The sequence below is a fragment of the Mizuhopecten yessoensis genome, unplaced genomic scaffold (genome assembly GCF_002113885.1).
Source record: "Mizuhopecten yessoensis strain PY_sf001 unplaced genomic scaffold, ASM211388v2 scaffold8811, whole genome shotgun sequence".
Lineage (NCBI taxonomy): Eukaryota > Metazoa > Mollusca > Bivalvia > Pectinida > Pectinidae > Mizuhopecten > Mizuhopecten yessoensis.
In genome coordinates this window covers 1534299-1546178 of record NW_018407733.1, presented here as the reverse complement: position 1 = coordinate 1546178, position 11880 = coordinate 1534299, and the positions used below count along the sequence as shown (strand labels likewise).

General features: G+C 41.2%; 2 protein-coding genes across 2 annotated transcripts; one reads left to right on the top strand and one right to left on the bottom strand.

Annotated features, from left to right (window-relative positions):
* The first annotated feature begins 639 nt into the window (after positions 1–639).
* On the top strand, positions 640–2355 carry LOC110456620. Its single transcript, XM_021507454.1, has 2 exons — positions 640–1170; positions 1624–2355. Exons 1-2 carry the CDS (start codon positions 640–642, stop codon positions 2353–2355), a joined length of 1263 nt encoding a protein of 420 aa, XP_021363129.1.
* Positions 2356–2929: 574 nt separating this feature from the next.
* On the bottom strand, positions 2930–10598 carry LOC110456619. The gene is made up of 9 exons (XM_021507453.1): positions 10533–10598; positions 5484–5600; positions 5208–5348; positions 4865–5044; positions 4578–4721; positions 4301–4426; positions 4046–4118; positions 3777–3905; positions 2930–3427 (listed from the first exon to the last, which is right to left on the bottom strand). The coding sequence occupies exons 1-9, from the start codon at positions 10596–10598 to the stop codon at positions 3060–3062; spliced, it is 1344 nt and encodes a 447-aa protein (XP_021363128.1). The 3' UTR covers positions 2930–3059.
* Between the last annotated feature and the right edge of the window lie 1282 nt (positions 10599–11880).

Here is an 11880-nt window from a genome sequence, read left to right as displayed (position 1 = left end):
GATGGACTATCAGTCTGTCCCAGAGGTTAGCCGTAGTTTGGCCGTAGTCTTGGAGACGGGCTATCATGCATCATTACCGCGTTTGGCCGTAGTTTGTAGATGGACTATCAGTCTGAGAGGTTAGCCGTAATATTGTAGGTGGACTATGAGCACCTGATATTAGCCGTAGCATTGTACCTACTAGTGGTCTATCAGTCCCATAGAGTAGGCGAGCCCTTCGACATACTAGTGGACTCACAGCCCCCCCCCCCCCCACCCCCCCATTGAACATGCTAGTCGACTATCAGTCCCCGTAGTCTTGAAGCTGGACTAACAGTCTGAGGGGTTAGCCGTAATCTAATAGATGGGTCATGGCTTGTCCTTGTGGGTAGCCGTAGTATTGTAGGTGGACTATCAGAACCTGAAGTTAGCCGTAGTCTTGTACTTACTAGTGGACCATCAGTCCCAGAGGTTAGCAAGATATTTGCCGTAGTGGACTATCAGTACCCGAGGTTGACTGTAACCTTGTATCTGGACTATGAGTCCCCGAGGTTAGTCGTGGCCTTGCACCTGCTAGTGGACTATCAGCCCCCGAGGTTAGCCGTACCCTTGAACATACTAGTGGACTAACAGTCCCAGAGATTAGCCGTACCCTTGAACATGCTAGTGGACTATCAGTCCCCGAGGTTAGCCGTAGCCTTGCACCTACTAGTGGACTATCAGTCCCAGATATTTGCCGTAGTGGACTATCAGTCCCCGAGGTTAGCCGTGGCCTTGCACCTACTAGTGGACTATCAGTCCCCAAGATTAGCCGTAGCCTTGTACCTACTAGTGGACCATCAGTCCCAGAGGTTAGCCGCAACCTTGTACCTACTAGTGGACTATCAGTGCCAGAGATTAGCCGCAGCCTTGAACCTACTAATGGACTATCAGTGCCAGAGATTAGCCGCAGCCTTGTACCTACAAGTGGACAATCAGCCCCAGAGATTAGCTGTAGCCTTGCACCTACCATTGGATTATCAGCCCAAGAGATTAGCCGTAGAATTGTACCTACTAGTTGACTATCAGTCCCAGAGATTTGCCGTAGCCTTGTACCTACCAGTGGACTATCAGTCCCAGAATTTTGCCGTAGCTTTGTACCTACTAGTGGACAATCAGCCCCAGAGATTTGCCGTAGCCTTTAACCTACATGTACTAGTGGACTAACAGTCCCAGAGATTAGCCGTAGAATTGTACCTAATAGTGGACTATCAGTCCCAGATATTAGCCGTAGCATTGTACATACCAGTGGACTAACAGTCCCAGAGATTAGCCGTACCCTTGCACCTACTAGTGGACTATCAGTCCCAGATATTTGCCGTAGTGGACTATCAGTCCCCGAGGTTAGCCGTAGCCTTGCACCTACCAGTGGACTATCAGTCCCAGAGATTAGCCGTAGCCTTGTACCTACTAGTGGACTAACAGTCCCAGAGATTAGCCGTAGAATTGTACCTACTAGTGGACTATCAGTCCCAGAGACTAGTCGTAACCGTGCACCTACTAGTGGACTATCAGTGCCAGAGATTTGCCGTATCCTTGCACCTTCCATTGGACTATCAGCCCCAGAGATTAGCCGTAGTCTTGTACTTACTAGTGGTCTTTCAGTCCCAGAGACTAGTCGTAACCGTGCACCTACTAGTGGACTATCAGTCCCCAAGATTAGCCGTAGCCTTGTACCTACTAGTGGACCATCAGTCCCAGAGGTTAGCCGCAACCTTGAACCTACTAGTGGACTATCAGTGCCAGAGATTAGCCGCAGCCTTGAACCTACTAATGGACTATCAGTGCCAGAGATTAGCCGCAGCCTTGTACCTACTAGTGGACAATCAGCCCCAGAGATTAGCTGTAGCCTTGCACCTACCATTGGATTATCAGCCCAAAAGATTAGCCGTAGCCTTGTACTTACTAGTGGCCTATCAGTCCCAGAGATTAGTCGTTACCGTGCACCTACTAGTGTACTATCAGTCCCCAAGATATGCCGTAGCCTTGTACCTACTAGTGGACCATCAGTCCCAGAGGTTAGCAGTAGCCTGGTACCTACTAGTGGACTATCAGTGCCAGAGACTAGTCGTAGCCTTGTACATACTAGTTGACTATCAGTCCCAGAGATTAGCAGTAGCCTTGTACATACCAGAGACGTATAATACGTCTCTGTACATACTAGTGGAACATCAGTCCCAGAGGTTAGCAGTAGCCTGGTACCTACTAGTTGACTATCAGTCTCAGAGACTAGTCGTAACCGTGCACCTACTAGTGTACTATCAGTTCCCAAGATTTGCCGTACCCTTGAACCTACTAGTGGACTATCAGTCCCCTAGGTTAGCCGCAGCCTTGTAACTGGTCTATCAGTCCCTGATGTTAGCGGTAGTGCTGCTGGCGGAATTCATTCTTAGTTTAGATGAAATACCGAATTAAGTATATACTATCTGTTGCAGTAAAGTATTGTGAATATGGAGTATATGCATCTTCTTTTTACATTGATATTCACATTTCACATTTTGACAGATGAGTCATACATGTAACTGGACAATATGGCCATATTAGTGGGGTAAAATAGTTAATTTGTTTGGCTTTCTGCCATTACAAGTTGTGAATCGGTGCTTCATACTTACAGTACCCCTAAATACGTTCAACCCCGTCTACTATTTCTATGTTATTTAGGAACAGAAGTAGTGACAGCAGTATCAATCATTTGAGTTCATGTAACGGTATTGACTCTGATGATATCGATCATCGATTGGCCCTCTGGCTAACGCCTGTCTAGGATTTTCATACACCTGTACACGTACAGGTCCAACATATACAAACGGTCATAAGATGGTCTGTGTGACGAATCAACGGCCCTACTGTAAACACGGCCCTACCTTTTAAATCGTGATATACAATTTGATTGAAGTTAGCATTCAATTTATTTCCAATAAGGTAATTGTTATTTATGTTTAGTGAATATAAATAGAGGGTGTCAGCCAACAATGCATACATTGTTGTTGCCCAGCTCTTGCCACGTGGAGCCAGCCCCCCTCCGTAAGAGCCACACAAATTTAGTCTGCCGAAGTTATTTCCGAGATTTCATTATAAAAAAAAGGTCCATATTTAATGCAATGTTTTAAATTACAAAACCATAAATGTCCAAATCCGTAAAAACTGTACATATAAAACTGCTGGTCAGCCGTCGCCCTCGGTGCATAGACGTGCCCCACCCTCTTCAGGAACGCCGAGGTGGAGATGGCATCCTGGTCATACTGGTCCCACAGCTCCGCTACCTTCCCTGGATTCGGCGGTAAGTCGTCCTCTGGTGCCTCTTCTGTAGTGAAGACTCGGACACCAGTCTCATTCAGGAGCAGAGGAACCAGGATGTAGAACGGCAAATTGGCCTGTACCGCTATGCCGTTCAATCTATGATGCCAACCTGTAACAGATAAAGTTAAAGATAATGTAAATGCGTGTATGACATGTGCGTGTAGTTATTATTTACATACTTTTATCCAGTCACTCTGAGGCTATGCAATGCCGGCTCAATCTGTGCGGAAGGTAAGAAGGGTAAGGCCAGGACCTGCTTCACATACTGGTGTACTCCTACAAACAAAAATTAAAAAAATCACATTATAAGTATTTAGTAGCTCGATATTTGATATGTATCATTGAATGGAAATAAATATATAAATATCTATCTTTATTTTTTTACTTTTTGTTTCAAAGAAAAATGACGAATCATTTTCTGAAATTTATAAAAAGAATACAAATTAATATGGACTTACCCTGTCGCTGGTCATACGTTGGCCGCAGACCAAGACTGCCAACCTTCCTCAGAACGGCCTGAGCCCAGTGGAACGAACACTCCTTCAGCTCTGCTCCAGTGAAGACGGTCATCACTACTGGCCAACAGGCTGTAATGGAATTGATACATTTAAAACATATAAACATATGATTATGTGATCTCGGCATGATCTTATACGAATATATATATAAATATCATTTTTTCCGTTGTTAAGATCAATCTTTCAAAATTTTGAATATTATAACCTACCTGACTCGAAATCCATTACAAAGCCCTGAACAGCTGGCTGACCACCAAGGCACTCCTTCAGCTTCCGGAACACCTACAAGTGAAAAGACTACACATGCGAAAGGTTATTTTCGTTTATAATGGTGTGAATTAAAGTACATGTACCAACAATGTGATGATTTGAATTACTAAAATTCTACTAATGTCGAACAAACTATATCAGAATATCAGAAAGTCAATGATATATATTGTTTTATCTAATGACCAATTACTTACAGCTTCGTAGTCCTGCGTCCTCCGGCTGGACATCAGGGTGAAGGCCAGCGGAACCTGCTTGCATGAGTCGTCCTTCTGAAGGAATGCATGTACGGAGCATGGCTGTTTGAAGGGATCCTTCCGTACCTATTAAAATAAATTCAAAATGAGAATTATGCTGTTATTCTGTAACGAATTGAGACAGCGTGTGTCATTCTATAAATATATATCTTCAAGTTTATAATTAGCTATCATAATTTATCTTATCCTCATACCCAGGGTTATGCTCATGACTTACCTCAAACGTTCCGTCCAGATACCAGCGCCTGGATTGTCTGAGGAGGGACAGTTGTTGCTCCGTAGCAAACAGGATGTGGCGCTGATTGTCGACGTGGACGTCTCCGATAATAAGTTCTGGGCACCTAAGGAAACCATGGTCTATCTGCAATTAGAAAAATATTCATATATATGAATTTTTATCACTATTTTTATCGCTATTGCTTTTTTGTTGGAATAGATTTTTATATCTTATATACAGACAATTGTAAGAAAAAATGACTTTGTATGTCCGTTCGGTTAATTTACCTCGAAGTCAAGGTCCTTCGGATCCCGTGGCCGGAGGTTCTGGTGTAGGCGGTTGGCAGCACGAGCCAGGTAGTCGGGTCGGGGCAGGTTGAAGTAGTTGTGGTCCAGCTGCTCGGACAAAACGGCCTCTGCGATGCTTCCTGCCGATCTGTGAATATCTGCAAGAGCGGAGTCCTTCACCTGCAAAATAATAACATGAACAATTATATAACGATCAGTACTATGCATTTCATTTTTATGCATGATTTAGACATTCAACTGAAATATAAAGAATAAGTTTAATGAATATCATGTTAATTTGACTATAGCCTTTTAATATGTATACATGAGTATCGATCCTCACTCGGTTGACAATAAGGTTGTCTGGCGCATGCACGTGGTCGCAGGAACCAGGAATGAAGGAGTCTCCTCTCTGAAGAACGGTTGCCCGACACCAGATTGTCTTGTTTCTGATGCTGAACCTCCATGTCCTGTTGGTCACGGTCTGTAAATAAAAGATGTAAGGCTTTAGATAATAGAACATCAGAAATTCGTATGTATAACTCGATAGTTTATTTAATATATATTGTGTAAAAAGCCCAGATAAAATATGTTTTTTGTGACACCTTTTTTAAGGTACCTTGACGGTGTAGGCAAAGCCATCGGAACTAACAAGCTTCCGGCGGCGCTTGTTGGATCCCTCCACCACAATCTCGAAACGGACGGACTGGTCTCCCAAGACGAGTCGGTGGGTACAACATCATCAAGTGATCTGCAAAATTACAAATTTACAATGTTAAGATGCGGAAAAACAAGTTATTATCTCTTGAATAATTGATAATAACATTACAAATATTCATATACAATTTAATAACAGACACTTCCGCTCGACAATTGGAGGGTTGTCCTGAGACCGATCGGGGAGATCAAAAGTCCCTTCTAGTGTGTCGTCGTCAATCCCACTGATGTTCCTGACATCAAAAGAAGCGTTCAGCCTGTTAAGAGATAAAATGTATTCATGAATAATTACTTTAAACATAAAGCCGAGTTGTAAAATTACAAGTAAAGCGTTAGCGACCATTTTATGGAATGAATTTGATTATTCTGCACGTATGTAGCATGTTACACTGTAACAGTATTCGTGACTTACTCGGCAGTCACCGCGATGTTAAATCATGACCAATCGGCTGCTGCGACCTCGAATGTCTGGTTGGCGTCACGGCGTACGGGGGAAAAACCAAAACTTCTGAAAAAAAAATGGATTCGATGTTGTTGATTGTTAATAAAAGTTTATATATTTTTTGTCTAGATTTATTATTTCATACATGATCGGATGAATATAATTATGGCATTGCGCTCTATTTTATAAATACCTTGTGATATAAGTATAATTATGACATTGCGCTCTATTCTCATTACAGCACGATTTCTCACACAGATTAGCTTGAGTCGCCGGGTATTTACCATGTACATACAGAGAACATGCTTGAACAAATTGTTGTGAACAACTTAATCTTGATTCAACCTGTTAGCAAAAACAGCTTTGATGCTCTTAAATTTGCATGAAGTCAACAAAGAATTTAGACAATTTTGGAATGACACTGGTAGTGGGATAAATCAACTCTATCAGGAAAATTATTGCCGAAGTGAACACCTCTGCTGACATTGACATCTCTGTCATGACTGCTGACATTGCATTTGATGGGGAACCATTTGCAAAACTCTCACCAACAACCCAGGACGAGTTGCGCAACATTATCATGACCTCGCAATCAAAGTCCTGTGAGCTTGATCCACTGCCTACAGACCTATGAAAGCAATGCCTTGAAGCACTGCTTCCTTTGATTACCTCAATCATGAACAAATCATTGGCTGAGTCAAAGGGTCCATTATGTTTCAAGAAGGCACATGTAAGACCATTGTTAAAGAAGCCTGAAATGGACAAGGGGGAGTTGAAAAATTACCGCCCAGGTTCAAATCTGCCTTTTCTGTCTAAGATCTTGGAGAAGGTTGTGTCCCGGCGTTTATAGGTTCATCTCCATGCAAACAGTTTCCATGACAACATGCAATCGACCTACCGCATGGGACACTCTACTGAGACGGCCCTCCTACGTGTACATAATGATATAGCTTCTGCATTGGATAACAAGTGCAGAGCGGTGCTTGTCATGCTGAACTTGTCAGCTGCATTTGACGTCATCGACCATGGCATACTTTATAAACGTCTGGAATACTCTTATGGAGTGACTGATACCGCACGATGCTGGATACAGTCTTAACTGAGTGAACGACGACAGTGTGTTGCCATCGGATCTTCCACCTCACATGACAAAGTACTAGATTTCGGGGTTCCGCAAGGGTCGGTGTTAGGACCACGAAAATATTGTATGTACTCCAAACCGATTGGATAGATTTGTCGTCGCCATAGCCTTCGCTATCATTGCTATGCCGATGACACATAAATTTACATGGTCATCAAACCAAAGGACAGTTGGAATATCGTCTCAGAAAGTTTGGAAGCTTGTCTGACAGATATCAGTATCTGGATGAACGCCAACATGCTTAAGCTTAATCAGGAAAAGACGGAACTAATCGTCTTTTGTCCCTGAGTGTCAGCAAACAATGGCTCTCTAGCTCAAGGTCGGTGCCAGAGCTATTGAGACTGTTCCAGCTGTTAAAAACCTAGGGGTATACTTTGATAGTTCACAGAACATGGAGAAACAAGTGAACGCTATTGCCAAATCCTGTTACTACCAGATGACGAACATTGGCTGTATTCGGCAGTTTTTAACTGAAGATGCATGCAAGATTTTGGTACATTCACTTGTTAGTTACTCGTACTCGAAAGAAAGAGCACATCACACCAGTGCTTTATACGTTGTACTGGTCACCTGTACGATACAGGTCGCAGTACAATATTCTGGTGTACACATACAGGGCACTTAATGGAACAGCTCCTCAGTACCTACAAGGTATTTGACTTTCTAGTAGCAGATGGTAAGCTATTCCACAACGTAGCCGAAACCCTCCCAAAGCACCGGTTTCCATAGGTCACCGTACGAGATTTTTAGGACACACAACAATGATTTTGACTCCGACCGCAGTGATCATGACGGCTGATACAGGGTAACAAGCTCCTGTAGGTACTGAGGAGCTGTTCCATTTAAGGCATTGCATGTTAACACCAACATTTTGTACTGCGACCTGTATCGTACAGGTAACCAGTGCAATGAATATAGCACAGGTGTGATGTGCTCTCTCTTTCGAGTACGAATAACCAGCCGTGCTGCAGTGTTCTGGACCCTCCGCAGACGACTAGTTAGTTTGTCAGATATACCACAGAGCAGGGCGTTAAAGGGACATCACGTGAAAAGGCGTTTTTTTTAATGAATGTATGTATTGTATGCACTTCCACTTATGTTACCTCGCTATCCCCATATTCATAGTCCGTTCCAAATGTCCAGTTTGACCACTTGAATTGTTCGGGAAAGCCCGGCTAAAAATAGCGCCGATAACGTCACCTGATTAGGCAGCAAACACAAGTGGTGCGAGCGAGATGAAACGGTTTACAAAGGGGCCCTCAGAGAGGGGCCGTCAGGCAACTGCAACTTCTTACCGCACTATGAAACCAAGTTATATGATTTCTAATTCCGTATTCAAACTTATTGAACAGTAATTATTCATCATCAGAAGTTAATTGCACACTTGCCAATATTAAGAATTTAAATTTATTTAGCTTTTAACATAAATTTGTTGCCAATAAAATTAAACAAAGGATGGGGCACAAGTTTTTACAATTTATCACAGCCTTCTCCCGTGACCGGTACAGGTGGTACGGGGCTAAACACTCCCTCAACAATGGGACAAACCTTTCTGTAAAAAGGAATATTCACGAGACGAATATCCCTTTTCAAATGTTTACATAAAGTGCATATATGCAATGACAAACTACACGCGAATATAAAAAGGAAACGTTTGTGAATTTATTTATTACATTAAACAACTCAATGTCTTTGGCCATTTTTTTTCTAGACCATGAATATAAATCTATGTATACTCTCTTTCCCACTTTCACTGTCTCCAAACGCTAACATTTAGGAAGTCATATTAACCATCACACACAATAAACTGTATGGCAAAACCACTACGTGTACATGTAGAATATGTGTCAATAAGGAACGTGTTGAGATACTTGATAATTATATTTTTTCAATACTTTACAGAGATTAAAGCATACTTTTAAATGGACCTTTTTATGCTGAGACAACTTTTCTTTAATCAGTTCCTTTGGTCCGAAACAGAAGCCGTAGTTATCGGCAGCACGCGCCATTTTTATAACGTAATCAAATATTTTTTCCCCTGTTTTCAATACGTATTCCGATTCTATCTGAAGTCGAAAATTTATTCTTTATAGAGAAAAGGTTGTTACATGATCATACATTCTAAGTCAACATCATATGAAAACATGAACTGTTGAAAAATTACGATTTAAAAAAAAAGTGTTATGCGATCCTATTTACTAGAAGTAGGTTCTCCTTCCTCAGTTATTCATCCTGGTCCGTCATTTTGACATTTTTAATCTAGCTGCGATAACGTAGCTTTCTGACGAAGAGCGATTTTTTTTTTATATATTGCGTCGTCGCGCCAGGGCAGGCCGGGTATTATATTAGTACTAATTTAAAACTTGCATGTCAAAACAAAAAACAATCGTTTAATTCAGCAATATAATTAAATCATACCATTTTACTGATCCCGGTAATATTATAAATTATGTAAATCTAATAGCGCACGTATCTCATTTGACCCCGAGCACCGACAGAGGATCAGAGAACAGAATACGCCGTGGCCATCACAGCAGTTATCCCTTGGGGGGCCTCATGGCAAAATCAAACTAACCAGTCACTTATCCCTTTCGTTTGCATAAACCACTGTATAATTATAAAAAACACAAAGTAAACTCTCTCCGATACATGCCCATTAACATATTAAACTAAGTTCATCTGTGTTCAAACTCACACAATGATACTAGCGAGGTTAATAGTTTTAGATATTTATTCATAACATAAACAGCGCTAGCATTTCTGTCGATTTTATTTCAGCTTAACCGGCCGCTATCCGGAAGAAAACATGCACCGTACTGACTGCTAGGGCAGTTATTTTCTGCTTTGAATACTTCCCACTGGCAATAATGATTCCGTAACGTACCCCTTGCGCTATCTTTTGACCATTTGGCAACTATTCGCTTCGTAGCTGACACGGTACAACACTTTTCTTTGGCTTACTTCACACGGCCAGTCATTTTGTTTACAAAGAAATGGTGTGCTATGCGCATGCGCTAGTAGAGGGAAATCCCTGAACAAAACGTTGGTCAGACAGGTAGAAATACCGATGATTATCTTAGATTTAATCATTTTTATGAATCTATTTCAGCCAAATCCGATCGGCATTTTCCATAAGGAGTCTCACTTGATATGTTTATGTAGTATTTGGAAAAAAGACAATTTTTTTTTTACTTCAGCGTGATGCCCCTTTAATCCAACCGGGAGGTAACAAGTGAATGCACCAAAATCTTGCATGCATCTTCAGTAATAAACTGCCAAATACAGCCGATGTTCCAGATCTGGTAGTAACAAGATTTGGCAATAGCGTTCACTTGTTTCTCCATGTTCAGTGAAGTATTAAAGTATACCTCTAGGTTTTTAACAGCTGGAACAGTCTCAATAGTTTTGGCACCGACTTTGAGCTGGAGAGCCATTGTGTGCTGACATTTTGGGGGAAAAGACGATTAGTTCCGTCTTTTCCGGATTGAGTTTTAGCATGTTAGCGTTCATCCATGTACTGATATCTGTCAGACAAGCTTCCAGATGTTCTGAAACTGTATCCCAACTGTCTTGTGGTTTGATGACCATGTTAATTTGTGTGTCATCAGCATAGCAATGAAAGCGAAGACTAGGGCGACGACAAATCTCTCAAATCGGTTTGGAGTACAGGCATTTTTTTTTTTATGTATAAGTAATTGTTTTATTTTAACTAATTGGTTCGACATCTAATGATCAAATTTGTATTATCAATATGTAACCACGAACGTTAGATAGCTATCTGTATCAATGTTTTAGCAGTCCGTGTTGTACGTATCGATGAACTTGTTTCAAGGCTTGTTTACCTGTACAGCGTCGGGACTGAGACAATTTCAGAGAACTTCAATTATGCATATTTTTCACCTCAAACTGACACACCCATTTTTTATCAAAGATTTTTTTAATTTCACATCATGTGTTAAAAACTTCCTATACTTTAGTGTCAGAAGCATACATTTTGAGATTTGTACATAAACAAATCTGATTAAAATCATATGTTACATGGTTTCGTTAACGTCGTACTACGCCTGAACATCTGAATGTGCCGCGGTCAGGGTCACGTTCTAGAGACCTTCAGATGAACCAATCAGAGGCGCGCTGGCAAAAGTTTGCCATTGAATCGGAATATCATGGTCGATAGATAAATAGCGGGGGGTATCGAACAGATTAGTTTTCCAAAACAAATATGGCGGCGGGAACTGACGTTTCTACGACGCCAAGGAAAACGTACCCATTGGGTAATATTTTGCGTAGGCAACACCGCCATACAGTCTTTCCTCTTTAATAAAACTATCTTTCTGATTGGTCAAAATTTAATGAGTATTTATAAATATACAGGTCACCTGAACGTGACCCTGACCGCGGCACACTCAGATGTTCAGGCGGAGCCATATAGCAGATGATTTTAATCAGATTGTACATAATAACGCTTTCATTTGACATTTAAGTTGTCAAATCAGCCTTTCCGTTTTGTTAAAAGTAAGACTATGAACGTTTTTCATGTGGTATTTTCAACAAAAAATGTCTTATGACACAACAAATTTTAAATGTCTTATGTCACAACCAATTTTCATTTTAAAACTAATATTTTGTATCTGTATAGAGAACAAATGCAAAACTAAATGATCAGAGTCATATGTTTTTTCATTTTGCTTTAAAAACGAGATATAAGACCTTTCT